This window comes from Colossoma macropomum, unplaced genomic scaffold (assembly GCF_904425465.1).
Source record: "Colossoma macropomum unplaced genomic scaffold, Colossoma_macropomum, whole genome shotgun sequence".
In the NCBI taxonomy this organism is placed as follows: domain Eukaryota; kingdom Metazoa; phylum Chordata; class Actinopteri; order Characiformes; family Serrasalmidae; genus Colossoma; species Colossoma macropomum.
The window spans coordinates 34093717-34115970 of NW_023494807.1; the positions used below are offsets into that span (position 1 = coordinate 34093717).

At 41.1% G+C, this 22254-nt stretch overlaps 1 protein-coding gene across 1 annotated transcript in view; it reads left to right on the forward strand.

Annotated features, from left to right (window-relative positions):
* The first annotated feature begins 3051 nt into the window (after window positions 1–3051).
* ngef (neuronal guanine nucleotide exchange factor) overlaps window positions 3052–22254 on the forward strand; it is a 40709-nt gene continuing 21506 nt past the window's right edge. Inside the window, exons 1-5 of the mRNA XM_036555927.1 lie at window positions 3052–3191; window positions 3771–4005; window positions 14238–14322; window positions 15339–15494; window positions 16267–16340. Coding sequence (XP_036411820.1) covers window positions 3795–4005; window positions 14238–14322; window positions 15339–15494; window positions 16267–16340 — 526 coding nt within the window. The 5' untranslated portion in view covers window positions 3052–3191; window positions 3771–3794. The remainder of the gene's footprint in view (window positions 3192–3770; window positions 4006–14237; window positions 14323–15338; window positions 15495–16266; window positions 16341–22254) is intronic.

The following is a 22254-nucleotide window of genomic DNA, read 5'->3' on the forward strand; positions in this document are numbered from 1 at the left end:
TCCAGCTTTAAGGCGTGCTGCGTTCCTCAGAGCCTCCGAACAGAAACAGCCACAACTAGGATTTCATACATTTCCAACCAATTACACACACAAACACACACACATCCTCTAAACCGCTTATCCTTCTGGGTCGCGGTGGGGTGCTGGAGCCTATCCCAGCTGTCATTGGGCGGAAGGCAACAATTACACATTCAGATCAAAATGGATCCAGTCGATCCGAAGAGGAGCGCGTCCTAATTTTGGAGGAAACACAGGCGTTCATGTCTGCAGCCGTCAGAGTTTATAAGACTCCTTTGTGTCGATTCATAGTCAGTTGTGAGCTGCTCAGGATTCGAGAGTCTGTTATCCAGGAGTGTCCACACGGCTCGGAGCAGATCTAGACAGCCAGGATGAAGAGGACAATGAAGTCGGCTTCACATTCAAACTTCCTTTCTACCTTAAATGATGCAGCAGCCACCTTAAATGCCGTGCAGACCAGAATGTAACTGCAGCACCATTTAAGGTGGGACAGAATATCAGCTTCAGCTTCATCGGAAGTTCAGAATCTATCAGTTTACTGATGTTGTAGAAGCAGCCTGACTGAACAGAGCACTGGATTTAAACTTGTTTGTTGGTCAGCGCTGAACGTCTCTGATTAGCCGACTCGGTACAGTAACACTGCAGCTCTCTCTTCTAAAGACCTCCGTTAAGGTCAATGTACATGATTCCACAATCAGAAAGTCACAGGGCGCAAACCACTGCTGACCTAAAAGAACACAAAGGCTCGCCTCACATTTGCCAAAAAACATCTAGACGACCCTCAAGACTTTTAATAATATTCTGTGGGCTGATGAGTCAAAGGTGGAACTTTTTGGAGGACATGTGTCCTGTTACAAGACTGCATTCCACCATAAGAACATCATACCAACAGTGAAACATGGTGGTGGTAGTGTGATGATCTGGGGCTGCTTTGCCTCTGCAGGACCTGGATGGCTTGTCATAAATGATGGAACCATGAATTCTGCTCTCCGCTCATCAGTTCGTGACCTAAAGCTCAAGCTCAGTTATGCAGCAGGACAATGATCTGAAACACACGAGGAAGTCCACCTCTGACTGGCTCAAAAGAAAAAAAAGTTTTGGAGTGGAGAGTCAAAGTCCTGACTTGAACCCTATTGAGATGCTGTAGAAAGTCCCTAAACTTCACTTTCATGCTTGAAAATCCTCCAGTGTAGCCAAATTGAAACAGTTCTGTAAAGAAAAGTGAAAACTCCTCTACAGTCATGTAAAAGACTCACCACAAGTTATCACCAACATTTGATTGCAGCTGTTATTGCCAGTTATTATTAGTAAATTACTTTTTCACATGGGTGATATAGGTTTGGACTAAATCTTTATCTTTAGTAAATGGAATAATGATTTAAAGGCTGCATTCTGTGTTTACTCATGTTGTCTTTATCTTATATTAAAATTTGTGATCTGAAACATTTAAATGGCACAAATTAGCAAAAAGAGAAGAATTTGCACCTTAATAACATCATTAATCAAAGAGCTGCAGTAAAGTAGTCTGAGAGAGATTTTCACTCTGATTGTCTTTAAATGTTGGAGTTCAGTGTGTAAACCTGCAGACAGTCTTTCACAGAAAGAGGAGTCAGTATTGATCCACTCAGCACTGACGGCTTCACACAGCTGAGAAACACTGCTGAGCTGGTTTGGGTTTAATGTGAGTCCAAATATTCACTATAGGGATTAAATCTGGACCCTGACCAAATCAGAACCATCAGTAACAAACATTGAATTGTGGGTTTGAATGAAATGTGTTTTGCACCTAGTAATAAATAGAACAAGTTATAAAAATAATAATATAAATAATATAATAATGTACATATAAATGTAAACATATTAATAAAACATGTATTTTGCAACAAGTTTAAATGCAGACGCAGCTCATTCATTTAGCTGTATGTATTGTATATATGTACCTCACACATTGTCTGTGTTGTCTATTTTATACATATACATACATACATACATATATATATATATATATATATATATATATATATATATCTTTTTAAATTTTATGCTGACACCTACAGCCAGAGAAACTCCTGGTTTTTGGTGAGTAAAGGTTTTGATTCTGAATGTGATCCCGGTTATGAGGCCTCCAGGTGTGTCTGACCATCAGAGCCAGGTGTTGGATCTAAACCCAGGACTGAGCACCTGTGAACTTCATCTCCATTCAGACTGAGCCTGATCATCATCTCTCTGTCAGGAGGGACTTTAATCACTCTCCCTTTCTCAGGTACGATCACCCAGTATAACCCCAGCGCAACGCCGGCCCCTGGTGGCCAAACCCCTCAGGTTCTCCAGCGGTAGTGGGGGGTTAACTGCAGTCTGAGAGGAGCTCAGTGTCATTCAGATGAATGATGAACTGATGAAAACTAAAACTGAAGCTCGGTGATGAGGGGTGATCACAGTGTGATCATGTTCAGCTGTACTTTTTCACTTTCAGGAATATTTTACAGCAGCAGCTGTGAGGAGCGGAATTAGCCTCACAGAGAAAATACACTCATTCATCACATGTGGACGATGACATCATCACATGTGGAAAACGTTATCACATCTAACACACACAAACTGTTACACACAAAGTCCACACGGTCAGTCTACAAAGAGGGAACAGGATTGTAAGTGTAAGTCTGTACTAAACCAGAAGTCTGTGGACACAACCCCCCCACACCCCGCAAAGACACATCTCCCACTAAAACTGTGTAGCTGCACCGCTGCCTGAGAGTGTTACAGAGGAGCTATTCCTGCTGCCCTCTAGTGTCCCCAGTGAAAACAGCAGGAAGAAGAAAGAAATGATTATAATCTCTGTTTATATTTTATTATTACTGTATTATATTATTTATATTCATATTCATCTGTTCACTAACCACACTGCTGTAGTGTGTGTGTGTTTGTGTGTGTGTTTGTGTGCAGCAGGATTATGGGGAGTGTTTTACACACAGTTCAAAAGTGTGACCTTTGAACTCTGAGCAGTCAGCTGATCGGCTGAACAGAGAGAACTCAGAGACTGACCACAGTGCGCACACACACACACACCGCCACGACCACACACACTCACACAGGCAGCAGGTGTGTGTGAGGGAGAGAGAGAGAGAGGTCAGTGCGGGGCGAGTCGATACTGCAGCGTTCACTCAGAACCTCAGGTGAGTGACTTTACCTGATACAGTCGCACAGGACGAGCGAGGAAAGTACAGCACAGAGAGAGAGAGAGAGAGAGAGAGAGAGAGAGAAGAGAGAGAGAAGGAATGAGGGAGGAGCTGAGAGTGAAAGAGAATGGAGGGAGGAGTGACAGAGAGTCTTGTGGGAAATCTGAATCAGAGAGAGAGAGAGAGACGAGTGAGCGAGTGAGAGTGTAAACCTGAGACTAATAACACACCTGAGCTCCAGGTAGAGAGAGAGAACAGAGAATGAACGAGAGGGAATAAAAAAGAGAGAGAAAGAAGAAGAGTGAAAAAAAGAAAAGAAAGAAAGGAGAGAGAAAGAGACAGAGAGACACAGACAGAGACAGAGAGATACAGACAGACAGAGAGAGAGAGAGACACAGACAGAGACAGAGAGAGAGAGATACAGACAGACAGAGAGCGAGAGAGACACAGACAGAGAAAGAGAGAGACAGACAGACAGAGAGAGAGAGAGAGAGAGAGAGAGAGAGTATCTGCAGTAGTTTAGTGTGTTCGTGTCCACCTCATGGATTTTCTGAGCGCTGGTTTCTGCCCCTAAAGTCGTCGGGGTCAGGGGGCATCGCCATGGCGATGACAGCTCTGTTCCGGGGTAAGTGGGGTCAGAAGGCTGCGGAGCCGGCGTCCCCCAAACCCCCCGCGGCCCCCACTCCTGTACCGGACGAAGACGAGGAGGACGAAGAGCAACTGACCAGAGCACCAATCCGCCGGAACTCCAGATTCTACCGCAGCATGAGGAGAAAGAAACTCCAGTCATCATCATCAGAACAACAACACAGTGAGAACTCCTGCCTCACTTGCTCACTCACTCATTCACTCACTCACTCACTCACTCATTCACTCACTCACTTACTCATTCACTCATTGACTCACTCATTCACTCACTCACTCACTCATTCACTCACTCACTCACTCACTCATTCACTCACTCACTTACTCACTCACTCATTCACTCACTCACTCATTCACTCACTCACTCACTCATTCACTCGCTCGCTCATTCATTCGCTCGCTCACTCACTCGCTCGCTCACTCACTCGCTCGCTCACTCATTCACTAACTCACTCATTCACTCGCTCACTCACTCACTCGCTCACACACTCACTCATTCACTCGCTCACTCACTCACTCATTTACTCACTCGCTCACTCATTCATTTATTCATTCATTTATTCAGTGATCCAGTCTTTCAGGCTTTTATGATCTGTATTGAGACACTTATCATTTTAATGTAGTTATAGTGTCAGTTTAAAAGGGGAAGTCCTCCCAATTTTCTGAATTTCCCCATAATTCAGTGTGTGAGATGTAAACAGAGAGATCCAGAGTGGTTTGGTGTGAAATGGTTCAGATGTCTTTACAGTGGTGGTGATAGGAACCAGGGGTCGCCATGACTACAACACAAATATAGACATTTTATTTACTATCCAGAACCACCAGTGAACCTACACGAGTCTTCTGAGTTTATATGGAATGTCGATGATGGAAAATAGTGGAAAATCTGAAATAATAAGTTTTCTTTGGGGACTATTTGGCCTCACAGCGCCCTGCATGTATCCCTCCACCATGAATGGAGTTTAAGTTCTCTAAACTATCATAAAACAGGGTCTCAGTCATCAGGCAGTGAATTCATAACCATTTCATGTAGGAACTTTCTGTGAGGGAGCTTTTAGAGGGGGATGTCTGGTTCCTATCACCACCACTGTGAACAGTTCTGACTCAGTAAGTTTCTCTAGAACAGAGCGTTTCACACCAAACCACTCTGAACCACTCTGTTTGCCACTAAATTATGGAGGAATTTTGAATTGTGGGTGGACTCTTTTAGTTGGCAAGCCAGAGTCAACTGAAAATAGATTTTATGATCTTTATTGTTAATATTATTTAGTTTTGAAGCTTCAGATGTTTCTGTTTCAGTTAAATCTGTGTCTCAGGTGAAGATCTGAAAGTGAATGTGAGAGAGTTCAGTTCAGAATGTAGTTTCTAAGAGCTGCAGGGTGTGTGTGTGTGCGTGTGTGTGTGTGTGTGTGTGTGTGTGTGTGTGTGTGTGTGTGTGTGTGTGTGTGTGTTGGTCGTCAGACTGAGAACAATTAGAAACACAAACACACACACACTCATCTGCCTGCTCTACAAATCAAACCGGTCAGAACCAGATGGACAAGTTTAATAGTTCAGAGTGAGTGAGGTGTGTGTGAGGTGTGTGTGTGTTATTAGTGATGTTTGGTACTTAGGAGTGTAATATATGGAGGAATTTCAGAAGACACACCCACTTTTTGTTTACCATATCATGTGAAATCCTCCTGGTTCTGTTCTGCATTATTTGTGTTGATTATTTTCATTATTTCATTATTTGTGATTAAAAGTTTAAAGGGCCCAAAACTGAACCTCCCTCTCATTTCTCAATTAAAGAGTTTAATGAAGTATATAAACATTGTTAAAGTGTCTTTAATATCCAGTACAAGCAGCTCATATACGGAAACTAAACTGCAAAACCAGTCATGTCACAAAAACCAAGTAATTTGCATATACCCATCAATCAGCTTGTAGCAGTTTAGCTCCACCCATTCAGCCTACAGCAGTTAAGCCCCACCCATTCAGCCTACAGAAGTTAAGCTCCACCCATTCAGCCTACAGAAGTTAAGCTCCATCCATTCAACCTATAGCAGATTAGCTCAGAAGAGAAAAGTCTACATTTAACACTGAAGAAAAAATTGCATGTTTATTACATTTTTAAATGTAAATTGAAATCTCTGAGCAGATTATTGATCATATTTATTGCTGTGTGGATTCACTGCTGTGTTAGTGAAATTACAGTCATGCATGTTGGTTTATTTTGTGAGAATTCCCACAGACGCCGTGTCAGAACGCTGAGTTATAGAGCTGCAGTCTGAGCTGTGAACACAGGATGTAATATAACACTGCAACATCTGGGATTCGGCCAAATGAAATGCGAGCAATGATGTGGGCAAAATATAAAATCTGCTGTGTGATTAGAATTAAATGCTGTGTATTGGAGTTATTAGTCAGGGCAGATCAGTATGCTAGCGTTAGCACCAGAGCTCTGTAGAGTCAACAGTGATGTGTATGAATGGATGAGTCGTTGTAATGTTATATAATCCTTTAGTGAACCGAGACTGTTAGAGCTCGGCCTTCAGTTCAGACCATAAACATCAAAATCTGAGGAAAAAAATAAATAATTTTTCAAAATAATACCTATAATGCAAATTTCTGCTAGCGCCCCTATGGTACTTCTAGTAGTATATTAGCGCTAAGCTAACAGCGATCATGTGAACCTTTTTTGACTGTTCTAGTTTAACACCTTAAAATCCCAGACTTATTATTCAGTAACTACAGGGACTTCAATGCAAACTGGCTGAGCTATTCTTAGATTATAGGTATATAAGTGTGTACTAAAACTTTGGGCCTGCCGTCCATTTAAGGGGTTCATCAAGCTTGTAAAGGTCATTGCATGTGTTTTATTTGAATCTCGTATCAGACATTATCATATATCTGAGCTTGTGTGTATCAGTGTTACACTGACTCTCTGTCCTGTATAGAGCTGCCGCCACTGTTTTACATTCCTAACAACTACCCGGAACACTGCTTAGACTATAGTTTGTATTCACAGTGACATATCTAGAACTTCCAGATGGACTAGAGTGACATTTGTTTGGTTCCATCCATTGTAAATTGTAAATCAGAGTGTGATTGGTTGGTTGGTGTAAGGCCTTCAGTCCAGCTCCTGAAGTCCTAACCAATCAGAGAGCAGCTATGTGGTTGGTGTAGTGTAGTGGGTAACACCTCTGCCTTCTACGCTGTTGACTGGGGTCAATCACCTGTCTGGGTAAACACTGTACACTATACCAATAAGAGTCCTTGGGCAAGACTACTAACACACCCTTCACCTACCTGTCTAAAAACAAAAGATCAAATTGTAAGTCGCTCTGGATAACAGCGTCTGCTAATACCGTAAATGTAAGCTCAGCTGTATCTACCTAGATACCACAGAGAGGGAACAATCCTGATTGGATAATTTTCTGTTGGATGTTTCATGATTTTATCTCTTTTGTTTCTAATAAAACTCAACAATGAAATAAAAGTGTTACCCAATACTAACAGAACTTAAACACAATGAGCAAAATGCTTCTATTAAATAATAATGAACTAAATATTACAGAACTGTGTTTAGGCCTTCTCTGAATATCTGTAAGGCTCTGAGGGTTCCACACTGACAGAACAAAAATGAAAGTACTTCACAGAGTTCTTTTAACCACATTCCAACTAAAGCTACTAAAGTTCATCTACTGGTGAGAGATTTATTATTTATTTTTAGTATTCAGTGTGTCGTGATGTAAAACCCTCTCCTGTTGTTTGTACGGTAGTAGTTGCTGTGAGTGCAGACTGTCTGCTGGTTATTCTACATGTATAAGGCTGTGTATCCGTGTCCTACTTAAAGCAAAACAGTGTAAAGTCTCTCAGATTAGAACATTAGAACATCACGCCATAAACACCTTTCAGGTCCGTCCTGCACTTTAACCTGTTTAAGGAAGCTCTCAGGGATTTTCCACCCAGACGCTGCTTAAGGTTTGTGGTGGTGTAAACGGGACAGGCTGGAGGGCTGAAGTACACGGTCCAAAGTACTGATTTATTATATACAACACGCCAACAACAGCAGCAGTGATCGCTGAGATGAAATTACAATGTTTTCAGTGATAACCACGCAAACACGATATAAATATCAACGCTTTGTACTTTCTAAACTGTTGACAGCTTGATTTGACTGCATTTTCATTGATTTAGAGGAGAAAACCGTCTTGAATGAGCTAGTTGGCTTAAAATTGAAGCTGAATTCACTGCACTAGCTGATGCTGGCTGTCCACTAACGCTCACTGGCTAGCGAGCTGCTAGATCGTTAGTTGACCACTCGACCTCTTGTTTGCTGCTAAGCTACCTTTGTGCCTCTTTACTCTCTGTTTTTTCCCCATATGCTACTCCTACTGTTAGTAAACATACATCAGCTTCTTCTTTTAAGATGCTAAGAGCTAGCTGGCTAGAATTAGCAAGCTGTTGTTTTGCTAACTGAAGAAACACCTATCCTCTATAACATGCTAATGTGCTAACTAGTTAGCTAACTATAAAAGGGTTAGCAGTATAGCTTCCTAGCTATTCTGTGTTTGTTGTGATTTTTGTGGTTTCTTATCTAGTTATATGCACCCATATGAAAAAAAATATATAGGGGTATTTTAATATATTTGAAATACATTTCAAACACACTGCAGTCGATGCTGAAATACAGTCCAAACCCTAAAATGTACATCAGAATATTTTGCCATATTAACCAAATATATTTTTAAATACAGTTATTTTGAAATGTATGGGAAAATATTACACAGTACAAATTAAAATATCCAGAATCCTGTCTGATGCTCTTCACTGTCTGATACCTTTAGAGATGAATTTGTGTTCCAGTATCTTCATTTTAAATCTGATCAGATGATCCTTTATCAGGACAGAAGCGAGTGTTGTGGGTATTGATACTCTGAAAATGCAGTTATGATCTGATATCTTGTTTATGTGCAGGGATGAGGGAGTAACCTAACAGCTGTAGCGCCTACAAATGTTCGTGTAGCTATAGTGATCATTTTTGCTAGAATTTTCGCTACAGGCCTCAGTCAATCCATGCAAAATGAACCACAGAGCGCGGTCGGTAACTGGGCTGGTGGCGGCCGTGCAATCAGGACTGAGCCACAGACAGTTGGAGCAAATGGTCACGCGCTGCCCCCACGCACTGACCACCCCTTACAGGCTCAGCTCAGGGGTCACAACCGAAGCATTTTATATCTGTTTTACCATCTTGGCTGTAAAGAAGTCTCAGTGTGCGCTGATGTCCTGATACAGGCTAAAAATATAATATAAACAGAAACTCAGACTCACTCAGCTCTGCTTTAAGCTTTAGCTCAGCTTTAGCTGCTTCTCTCACATCTCAGTCAGGAAACTTTACAATGTAAAATGTCTCTGAACGGGGGCTCCCGAGTGGCGCAACCGTCTAAGCGTTGTCCCTCATCAGGACATCGCGAGTTCGATCCCTGGTGATGCTACAGCCGTCCGTAGCCGGGAGTCCAAGAGAGCCCAATTGGCTCGCTCTCTCTGGGGGGGTAGGATGGCCCCCCCTTCTCCCCCCATCACTCAGCGCGATGCTGACGTAACAGATCTGGCGGTTGGCGCTTTCCTCCTCGCGCGTTCGGCTGTCCAGTGACGTTGCGTGAGCGGCAGTTCGAAAAGAAGCGGTGGTGCTTCACAGGTCTCGGAGGAAGCCTGTGTTAGCCTTCACCCTCCTAGCGTTGATAGCATCGTGTGATTGGGGGAGACTAACTAGCGGGGTGGAATTGGAGACGATTAAATTGGGGAGAAAAATCAGGTAAAAATAAAAAAAAAAAAAAATGTCTCTGAACTTCTGACTTTTTCCGAGGCTGAAGTCAGATTCTCGTTTACCAGCTTCTTGTTCGAATTGTCCCGTTCCACCTTAAATGGTGCATGAGGCGCCAGAATGTACGTTACTGCTGCGCCATTTAAGGTGGAACGGGATAATTCGAACGAGAAGCTGACTTCACGACTCAGTGTTTGACAGTTTCTAGTTGCAAATTAAACGTATCAGGAAACCAGCTGGAGTGATTATAAATGCAAATAAGTCCATCTCCAAATTATTGATGTTCGTCTTAAATCTTAAATATGAAATTTGATTTGTTCTCTTTGAGCGCTGTCACTGAATTATGGCCAATCAAAATCTGCCAAGCTCCTCGTTATTTTCTCAACCCTCCAATCTCCGCTTATTGATTGTTGCTGTCCGCAGTTCAGTAATCAGCGCCTGCGATGTTCGTAACTAGCGTCAGGACTCCGAGCTCCTCAGAAGTTTCTCAGCGTTTTATGAGATTCAAAAAGCGATGAAACTCCACAGCGAGCAGTGAGAGGTTCTCCGCTGACCTCAGTCCAGCTGTAGCTCGGCCATAGACTGAACTGCCCGCTCTGTTTGTCTCTGTATGAGACGCTGCACAGCCCTGAGAACCAGAGTAACTTTGACTTGTTGAGCTGTTCAGGTCTGCAGCACACAGGCTATAAGCTAACACATAACATCGCTATGGCAAAAATGTAGCTAGCTGAGTTTATGAGCACAATCAATACATTAAGACTGTAAAATGAAAATACTATATTTCATTTTTTTGCTTGGGCTGCCAAATCAGCTGCTTTAGTCTGGCTCCAGTAGCTGCTCAGTTTAGGCTACAGGCTCCACAGTCGGCTATATTAGAGATAAGATGTGAAATTACAGTTATATTGTGTTACTCATAACAGACTACAAACATGAGGACGTTCACTGTTAACCAGCATATTGAAGGTATAGTATCATGCAGCAAACATTAAGAAATCAGCTATATTAGACTATATTTTGTCTCATTAACTATATGAGTAGCTGCCTTTCCCTCTAGCTGGGCTTTGGTACAGACAGCCTGTTATAACATCTGTTTAATGGGTGCTTTTACAATGATCAGTGAGGAGAGAGATGCAAAAGAGACAAGCAAAGAGAGAGAGAGAGAGAGAGAGAGAGAGAGCTAGGGAGGTAAATGAAACAAAATCAGTTGAAACTATCGCCTGATTTAATGTAGGTTTAATGTATTTTTAGCTAAAAAATAAACATAAATAAATAGTTAAATGATGAATTAAACCTAAACTGCATAATTGAAGTCAAATACGTTTATGGAACATTAATAGAAGTTTATGGAAGAACGGATGAAGAAGGAACAAATAAAAGAAAAAGGTGCATAACAGTGATAGATGGGTAAAAAAGGAGCAGTGATTGAATAAAATAAACAAAATGAGAAACTTATTGTTGCGTTAAAACTCATATTTGTAGTTATTTTAAACACAATCAGATGTGAGTAACATTTCTGCAACATGGACCTCACAAAAATTCTGATCCTAGTTGTGGCCCTGTTAGCAGTCATACGTTAACTCCAGCGTTTAAGACCATTTATTGTTAAACTGTGTAAACTTTATTTTCTGCAAAGGATGATTCTGTTATTTTACCTGAAAGTACCTAAGAGGCTGAAGTGTTGCTGAAGTTTAACAGGACTCTGAATGTCCTGTCTGTCTGAATCTTGCTGAAATGTTTAAATTGGAGCAGGTTTATTTCAGCAGTTGACAATGCCTTGCACAAAGTTGTTTGGTTTGGTTTCGGTTATTTTTGTTGATTTTTGTGAGGAAAAACCCGGAATTGTTGACTTTGCCTTTAGTTAATCTACCTTCTTGTTGGATATCACGCCTTTGGTTGTGTAAGTTTGATTGTTGGTCACTTAAAGTCATTTCTGGTGATCTTTTTGTATATTTGCAGCGTTTCTTTCTGGCTCATGATTAAATGCAGTGTCTTGTTCACAGTATCGGTTGGGCTTGTTTGGTGTGTCAGGTGGAGAGTCACAAACATTCTGACAGTCACGCTTTGAAAGTAGCTAAACTGTAGCAGCTATAAATTTTGGGAAAGTAGCTACAAAGAAACTAACTACTAATCTTTCATTAGCTGTCCCAACCCTGTTTATGTGAAATACATTGTGTGTGAGAGTCTGACTGCAGACGTACATGGTTAATGTAAAGTACAGTGCAGATCACAGATGTCAGTACGTTTAGTTACATCTGGAACCTTCATTACACACAACTGAACACAGATAATAACTAATACAGATAAATGCATTTAAAATATATTTAACTAATACATGTTGGGCCATTTTCATATGTTGCTAAAATATATGTGATAAATACGTTTAGATGTTTAAATAAATAAAGATGTTTTTTCCATATGGGTTCACACAAAAAACTTTAAAGTCATAAACTTTGGAGTTTCAGTGTCAGTAGCAGCAGTTTGAGTAACTGAGCTGCTCTCAGTAATATTACACTCACATTCACAGAGTCTTCGATATGTGTAATATATGCAGTGTTTGTTTTGTGGGACCCCGAATAATAATAATAATAATAATAATAATAATAATAATAATAATAATTTTATTTATTTAGCACTTCTCATGCCAGTGGCAGCTCAAAGTGCTTTACAGACAGGTGATAAAACATAGTTATAGAAAAGATCATTAGTACTTAATTAGAATCAGAAGAAAATGAAGAAGATTAAATTAGAAGATAAAAAAACGAGACATTCAGTTTTAGTTAAATGCTAAATTAAAGAGATACGTTTTTAGGTGCTTCTTAAAAGTGAGCACTGTGCTTGACTGTCTAATAAAAGCTGAACTGAGCTCCACAGTTTAGAAGCAGAATAACTGAAAGAGTCTCTCCATGTTTTCTGTATTTTACAGAGGGTGTCTGTAGATGGCCTCTATCTGCAGATCTTAGATTGCGTGCCGGATAAACAGACAGACACTCTGTGATGTAAGCAGGTGCTTTAAGGTTGTTTTGATCTTTAAAGACTAGTAGCAGAACCTTGAAATCTATCCTGAATGATCCAGGCAGCCAGTGCAGATCTTTTAAAACGGGACTGATCTGATCTGTCTGTGTTGTTTTTGTTAGGATGCTGCTGCATTCTGTCCGAGTTGTAAGGGATGTGTAGTTTTCTTAGGAAGTCCAGTAAGAAGATCATTACAGTAGTCAAGTCTGCTTGTAATAAATGCATGAACAAGTTTCTCTGCGTCGCTCTGAGATAGAAAAGGCAGAGCTTTAGTGATATTTCTGAAATGATAAAAAGCTACTTTAGTGACTGTGTTTACATGTGGGGTAAAACAGAGCTCAGAGTCTAAGATCACACCCAGGTTTCGTACTTCAGGTTTGGTAGATGAAGCTAAAGAACCAAGTTTCTAAAAAATCATTTTTCTGTGAGTTTCTGTACCAACAATCAGTATTTCAGTTTTTTCATGATTTAATTGTAGAAAATTTTGCGACATCCACTGAGAAATATCTGACACACAGCTGGTTAGTCTGTCTACAGAGTCTTGATCTTCAGAAGGAATAGTAATGTATAGCTGGGTGTCGTCAGCACAGCTATGAAAATTTATACTATGTTTCCTAATAACATCACATAGAGGTAGCATGTACAAAGAGAAAAGCAAAGGCCCTAAGACTGAACCTTGGGGGACTCCACAAGAAACGGCAAATCGTTTTGATGAATGATTTCCAAGTGAAACCATGAACTGCCTATTACTTAAATATGATTTAAACCATTCTAAAACTGTGCCTGAGAGGCCGACCCAGTAATGCTAACCAATCCGCTCTCAGTAGCAGTAATGCTAACCAATCAGCACTCAGTAGCAGTAATGCTAACCAGTCCGCTCTCAGTAGCAGTAACGCTAACCAATCCGCTCTCAGTAGCAGTAACGCTAACCAATCAGCTCTCAGTAGCAGTAACGCTAACCAATCAACACTCAGTAGCAGTAATGCAGACCAATCAGCACTCAGTAGCAGTAATGCTAACCAATCAGCTCTCAGTAGCAGTAATGCTAACCAATCAGCTCTCAGTAGCAGTAATGCAGACCAATCAGCTCTCAGTAGCAGTAATGCTAACCAATCCACTCTCAGTAGCAGTAACGCTAACCAATCAGCTCTCAGTATCAGTAACACTAACCAATCAGCGCTCAGTAGCAGTAACGCTAACCAATCATAACTCAGTAGCAGTAATGTTAACCAATCAGAAAAACAGAAATATAATTTGATTTTTAAACGTAATAAAATCTCCTTCTTTCCAAAATTAAAGGAAGTTTCTGTACAAATGACTAAAAACCAAGTATTGTTTTTTTTTTTTTTTTTTTATCTGTTTAACTCCATTCTTTAACTCGTTTGCTCGTGGGCGCCCTCTGGAGTTCTGCAGTCATGTTTCACATAACAATTGAAATGTTCTGCTGTATTGGTTTCTATTCTATTCCATTCTATTCTATTTTAATTTCATTTTAATGTTTCCAGCTGAATGACCGCACTCATGTTTTAGATGCATTCCGTTTTCTGGTTTATTTAGCTCCGCCCCTTTCTCCACAGGCCCCTCCCCGTCCTCAAGATCCCACGCAGACTCTAGTCGGAGCACAGCGGTCAGCAGATCTCCCCTCTCACCCCGAAACCACCGGTGAGTTCACTATGTTATTTTAATGCTGCACCCCTGGTGGTACCACAGCATAACAAGTTCACTGTGTTATAATAGTGCTGCGCCCCCTGGTGGAACTGTGGCATGTTATTTCATTCACACTCCCTCACACACACACACACACTCAGTTAAATAGGCAGCCATGCACACAGAACATCAAGGTCACACTGATTTATTCAATCTTCAGCTCAAATAAATACCCCCCCACACACACCTCCGCACCCTGTATGTGTGTGTGTGTGTGTGTGTGTGTGTGTGTGTGTGTTCAGACCAAACAGAAACCCACTCGAGTCGCCTACATTGTTTCTGCATCATTTCTTCTCTTTCTTGGCGAAGCGTCTCTTTGCTGTAATGACAGCTGCGGCGCTGTGAGGTGAGGATGACAGCAGTGAGTCTGAGAGAGTTCCTGTCCACTCTAGTCCACTCTAGTCCACTCTAACACTGACTCTGAGTATATATCTGAGCAGAACGCAACACTGACACTCCCACAGTCCAGGAGGAGAACTGTAGGGTGTCTGTATGTGATCTGAGCAGGTGTGATCCTTACCTGACCGGACTGCAGACAGCTGGACACTGAGCTGAGTGATAGAGCAGAAATGACGAGTAGAGTGATTTTACTTTAGTGAGTTTATTGTTTGTAGAATGTGTGTAATGAGTGTGTGTGTGTGTGTGTACACTGGAATCTCAGAGTGTGTGTGTGTGTGTGTGTACACTGGAATCTTAGAGTGTGTGTGTGTGGTGTGTGTGTGTACACTGGAATCTCAGAGTGTGTGTGTGTGTGTGTGTGTGTGTGTACACTGGAATCTCAGAGTGTGTGTGTGTGTGTGTGTGTGTGTGGATCTCAGAGTGTGTGTGTGTGTGTGTGTGTGTGTACACTGGAATCTCAGAGTGTGTGAGTGTGTGTGTGTGTGTGTGTACGAGAGAGACTCACACTGTGTTTTTTTTTATTCCCCGTTCTCTAACCCCTCCCCTCTCGGCTCTGGCTGTGGGTTGCTAAGCGATGGGGCGGTGGGCGGAGCCTCCTCTTGGTCGCCGGTAGCGACGGGAGATTGGCGGCTCAGAGGAGAGATGGAGGAGCTGAGCGTTCGGACCGGAGCCTGCAGCGTGCAGGACCAGCACACACACTCACTCAGCACAGACAACAACACACTCAGGTAAGAACAGCATGTGTATGTGTGTGTATGTGTGTGTGTGTATGTGTGTGTGTGTGTATATGTGTGTGTGTGTTTTTATAAAGAGTTATAATTAAGTAACTTATTAAAGGGGATTGTTCTAAATTCCCTGATAACTGAGTGTGTGAGGTGTAATCAGAGAGATTCAGAGTGGTTTGGTGTGAAACGGTTCAGATGTCTTTACAGTGGTGGTGATAGGAACCAGGGGTCGCCATGACTACAACACAAATATAGACATTTTATTAACTATCCAGAACCACCAGTGAACCTACACAAGTCTTCTGAGTTTATATGGAATGTATAAATAATAATAAGTTTATTACTGAAATAATAAGTTTTCTTTGGGGACTATTTGGCCTCACAGCGCCCTGCATGTATCCCTCCACCATGAATGGAGTTTAAGTTCTCTAAACTATCATAAAACAGTCTCTCAGTCATCAGGCAGTGAATTCATAACCATTTCATGTAGGAACTTTCTGTGAGGGAGCTTTTAGAGGTGGACGTCTGGTTCCTATCACCACCACTGTGAACAGTTCTGACTCAGTAAGTTTCTCTAGAACAGAGCGTTTCACACCAAACCACTGCTGAACCGCTCTGAATGGCTCTGTTTACATCTCAGATGTTTAAATATGTATATAAAGTTGGGGAAATCTGTGTTTAATGTGTTTAATCTCCTGTTCCTGAGTTGCTCTCTTGTTTCAGCTCGAGCGTTTGGTGTGTTTAATCGTGTTCTTGTCGTGTTCTGTTTGTGCAGGTTAGTGCAGAGCGGAGAGAGCGGGAACACTCTGGAAAACTACAGCTACAGTTTAAACATTGTGAAGAGCGTCCGTGAGTGAACACACACACACACACACATACACTCACACACACACACAAACACACTCAGACACACACACACAAAGCAGAATCTGTGTGAGTTTATTTGCTGCTAAATTAAAGTGTGATTGTGTGGATCGTGAGAGATGTTTCAGCAGAGTGTGTGTGTGTGTGTGTGAGTGTGTGTGTGTTTGTGTCTGAGTGTGTCTGAGTGTGTGGGTGGAGGGCAGGTGGACTGTGTGGGTTTTGGATCTTTTTCATGCGCTGCAGTAAAGCAGGACACAGTTTCTTCCTCGCCAACGTAACACAGTGCTCTATCTCTCTCTCTCTCCCTCTCTCTCTCTCTCTCTCTCTCTCCCTCTCTCTCTCTCTCGATCCTCATTCTTCTGGCATCTCTTAATCTTTACATCAGCTTCATTTTATTTTACTCGTATGGAACTTTAATTTGTAAAATAGATTTTCAGTGATTTGGTCTAGCCCCTTAAAAGGACTGGATCCAGGACAGAGACATGGAACAGGGACAAAGACAGCAACTGAGACAGACATTGAGACTGGGACAGAGACAGGGATAGAAACTGGGATAGAGACATGGACAGAGACTTGGACTAAGACTGGGATAGAGACAGGGACAGAGACTGGGATAGAGACAGGGACCCAGACTAAGACTGGGATAAAGACAGGGACATAGACTAGGACAGGGACTGGATAGAGACAGAGACCCGGACTAAGACTGGGATAGAGACAGGGACAGAGAAAGAGGACAGAGACAAGGACAAAGACTGGGATAGAGACAGGGACAGGGCCTGGGATAGAGACAGGGACAGAGATCCGGACTAAGACTGGGATAGAGACAAGGACAGAGGATAGAGACATGGACAGAGACTTGGACAGGGACTGAGATCAGAACAGGAACCAGGACAGAGACGGGTCCCTCTGTTATATAAACATGTTTGTTCCCTGGTTAAGGGGTCACACTGTGGTCAGCTCTGCCTTCATAGATAAAAATCTAATTGACCCGGTCACCATCAGCCCCCCCTCCCCAAACGCGGTGTTCGGCGTGTTTAACGGTTCGGTTCTGCGGCTGAGAGGTTGGTTACTGTGACTCTAATAGACTTTCATGTTAAAGCGGTTTCTGACGCTCTGAGTGGATTAGTTTCATTTCAGCTGATGCTGTTTGTGGGACTAAACTGGCTGATCTGATTTGTGATGAAGTATCTGTGTAATAATTTCCCCAAATTAACCCCGACGTTCACTTCAGCGCTGAGATTTACGATTTAATATTAAACAGAATGAAATAAAACAAGCCTCCAGATACGGCAGCGCCGGGCTGTGAAGCTCATTCAGCTCAGTAAACATCACCTGGAGTCACATTCAGTCTCTGATTAGCCCCAGTGTTCTAGATAACAGCAGCCCTGTTTTGAACTCGAGGGTAGTTGCAGTTGCAGCAGAATTTATTATTTATTATTATTATATATTATGTGTTGCACTGCTGTGAGGAGGATTCAGACAGGACTGGACTAAAACCGGCACAGACCAGTGTGAATTCCAGGCTGGTCTAAACTGGTCTGGTGCTGGTTTAGCTGCTCACCCAGCATCCTAAACACTTCTGGTTTTGGTGCTGACCAGCACAACTGTCCAAAGAAAAACAGACATCTCGAAGTGGCTTTACAGGACAAGGCAAAAACATTATTCATTAATATTGATTACTGATGTGATAATATTGATCATTATTGTGATAAATGGTCACAATACAAAAATACAACACAATATTCTTTTCAGATCATATGGTGTTTATCGTCAGCGCTTGTAGACACTGACCAGCTGCATGTTTCATTATAAAGAGAGTAAAATTAGTCCGTTTAACTGGACTTAGTGACAAATACTAAATATAAATCACTGTGTTCAGTTTTTGGGAGTCTTTATTAAAATGTAGATCTACTGGGTCTTTTTCTCTGATCAGATGTCTGATATCGTGTAACGTGAAAATTTCTTGAAGTAACATTTACACACAACACCCAGGGCAGAGCAGCTGCTGAGCTCACAACCATGTGGAGAAATCAGCAAATATGAAAATACGTTTTTTTGTTTATTTGGACGTGACAACATGCTGGTTCTGTCGGTTCTGCAGTCGTCCATCAGAAATCTCAGATCTCGTCTGTAGTCACTCAAATTACAGCTATAAAACTAACCCAGCTCCAGCAAAGCTTCAGGCTTAGACTGTTAGCCACACCAGCAAAATGAAGACTAACACTAATCCTGTCTCCTAATCAGAGTCTCTGCACTACACTCTTAAAAAGATGGTTCTTCAAGGGTTCTTTAGTAAAGAAATAGGTTTTCTGTAGAACCATGAACACTCAAAGAACCATTTGCATGACTAAAGGGTTCTTTACATCATGAAAGCATATTTCAGATTGCAGATCACAGCATGCTCTGCTATATAGAACCACTTTCTTTACTAAGGCACCCTCGAAGAAGCTGTGTGGGCAAAGGTGGGCTGCCTTCTGGAGCCCCCTGAGCACCGATAAGACGTACTGCACAGGCTGATGTTACATAACCTGCCACATAATACACACATATATATTGGGAAATGGCTGCTTTGTTTGTGACTGTAGTGATATTTTGGGTCATTTCTGTCATTTCGGTCATTCCAGTGCGGCGCTGCTCGGTTATACTGGACTACTGTTTGCTGTTACGCGATGACACGACGGCGTGACAGATCAGTGTGAATAAGGCAGTTAAGAGATGGTCTAAATATGAAGAACCCAGCTGCAGCAGAGAAACACAGAGAGAGGCTAAGCGTGTTCGTTCAGTCAGAACCGAGCGCTGAACATCATACAGAGCGCAGTGTTAATGTCAGGCGCTGAAGTGCTGGTCAGGAATACTGTGTCCAGTGGCTCCTCACAGCTGTGCAGAGTTGCTTGTACGATACTTTATGGATTAATACGCAGTAAAAACAGCTCCTCAGATCAACCTAAAGAATGACTTCATGTCTATTAAACCAGTTTTATTTAAACGTTAAAAAAATGACACTGATTGAAAGAATCATTCATTTAATTAGGTTAAATAAAACTAATTTTCTTGTTACCACATAAAGTATATTCAAGTTAATCTGATGAGCCGTTTTTACAGTGTATGTACTTTAATTCATGTAAAGTGATTTGAGTAAATTCTCAATGAATGGACTGAATGATTTTATGTATTATTCAAAAATGAAATATTAGTTGTTCTCAAAAATGTTGTCAAGTGATTCCACACAATTGTGTTAAGTAGCTTTTATGAATATGAACTAATTATAGTAGAAATAGTCAACACACTGCAAAAAATGGTGTCTTGACAAGTAAAATTATCTTAAATATTAACAAAGTTATCTGATTTCAGGATTCAGCTGTTAAAAAAATAAATAAATAAAAGTCAATAGTTTGAGGGCAGTAGAGCCTGTGAGCTGGTTTTAGGGCTGAGTTTGTATTTTTATAGTTTAATAATCTGCTGTAGCTGCTCTGTTTAAGTGAATACTGTATTTTCGTCACAGTGAGCTGAAAACTGGCCGCTTTGGGGACGAGTCGCTCAAACACACACAGGCTGAGGAGCAAAGAGAGAAAGTCTGTGCAGTTCAGAATCCCAAAGCAGAATAAATCGTGTCTTATCAAGTAAAATTATATTTAATATAGTTGATAAATCTAATATTTCTTCTGTTGAGGCTGCTGTGAGCTTTATTTTAGAGCATTTAACTTATTTCCAGACATTATTTACTTGTTTTAAGTGATTTTATTAATAAATTAATTTCGCTATGTTGGCAGATTATTGTGCTTGTTGTAAGAAATGAGCTTCAACCCAGCGAAGTTATCTACCAGTGCAGTGAGATCATTTAACAACAAACAACAAACAAATGTCTAAAAAGCTAGATAGCCTTATAATCAGTGCAGAACCATCTCAAAATGGGAAATATTAGATTTACTGACTGGTTTTAAGATCATTTCTCTTGACAGGATTTCACTCTGTGTTTTGCAGTGCAGGTTTATTAGATCTATAGTGTTTATTATTTCTGTATGACTGAGCTGCTGCAGAATGAAGCTCAGCGCTAATTACACAGTAACAAACAGCTGATAACAGAGCAGCTCAGCAGTGAAGTGGAGTTTAAGGAAGATGCCCACACTGAACGGCGGTCAGCGGGACAGATAACAGAACGAGGGAGAGTGAACGATGTAAAGCAGGAGCCAATAGGAAAGATGAGTTTTACTCATCAGTTTAACGCCAAACAAACGCTGATAAAGTAAATATGATAACTGGATTAATTTCACTGAAAGATCAGAACCGACTCAGTTTCACTGACGTTCATGCTTCTGTTCAGGAACATCGACGAGAGGAAACTGATTAAAACCAACAGCAGAGTCGTTTCACTGTGCTGAGTGGGCAGCTCCAGCGTTGGGTTACCCAGCAAACACACAACACCAGGGATGGGAGTGAGGGGTGGCGCTGAGGGGGCTGAGGGGGATTTAATCCTAATGGTTTCTAATGGTCCTTTTTCAGCAGGGCCCTCATTTCAGGACTGCAGCTGTTAAAAATATTAATGATAAAACATTTTGAACTTTCTAATAGTTTGAGTGCAGTAGAGCCTGTGAGCTGGTTTTAGAGCCGAGTGTGTATATTTATATTTGAAATCTGCAGTAGCTGCTCTGATTAAGTGAACGGCGTGTTTTTGGTAGTGAGCCGAAAACCGTTGGCCACTTTAAGGGCGTTGCTCAAACACGCAGAGGCTGAGGAGCAAAGAGAGAAAGTCTGTGCAGTTCTGAGTCCCAAAGCAGAATATTATTATTTTTTAAACATAAAAGGAATCATCTAATGTAATAATGAAGTTTTTATCTCCCACTCAGAGCTCCCGTGTTTTGGAGCTCTGTCAAGTCTCTGCAATTCTGCAGCAGTGAAAAGCTAAAGTGACTGGGTATCACCTCAGAGCAGCTAGTCCTGACTCTGTTTCCTCATCTCCGTCTACGGCCAGGAAACAGGATTGGGGAACGAGTGAACGCAGCTACCCAGAACCGTCACAACTATCTGAGCAATTACATTTCAGTGCTGTGGGCACTGAAACAGCAGGTTATCACAACATTGTCTCAATGTAACTGTGTTTGCTGGGAATCACTCAACAACATAATCGCTCAGGATCAAAATCACTTCTCTTAAAACACAATCCTGGAAAAAGGATCTCATTTCACATCTCTTTACCTCTCCGTTCCGCTGTACCAGACTGTCTCATGACCGGCAGACCGTGATGTTTGTTTTATTTAGCATTATTACTTAAGCAAAATGATGAGATCAGTTCACTTCATATAATAACGTAACTGAAATGTTCTAGAAATAAGTTTAATAGTCTTATTATGCTCTTTCATCAAATCTCAAAATCAGAAATATTAGATATATAGACTTCATACAAGATGATTTCACTGAAATCCTGAATCCTGCAGTCAGACTCTCACACACAATGTATTTCACATAAACAAGATATCAGATCATAACTGCATTTTCACAGAGTATCAATACCCACAACACTCGCTTCTGTCCTGTTAAAGGATCATCTGATCAGATTTAAAATGAAGATACTGGAACACAAATTCATTTCTAAAGGTATCAGACAGTGAAGAACATCAGACAGGATTCTGGATATTTTCATACATTTTCAAAAGGATTTGATAAACACATTTACATACAGTTACTTTTGTCTATGTGTAATATTTCCCCATACATTTAAAAATAAATGAATTTTATAAATATTTTGGTCAATATGGCAAAATATTCTGAAATACATTGTGAATGTATTTCATATATATATAAACATACATGTTCATATTTTTCCATATGGAGATACTGTTTCATGTCTCTGCATAGAGACTCTCCATTATTAATAACAGAGCTGTTTTGTGCAGATGGAGAA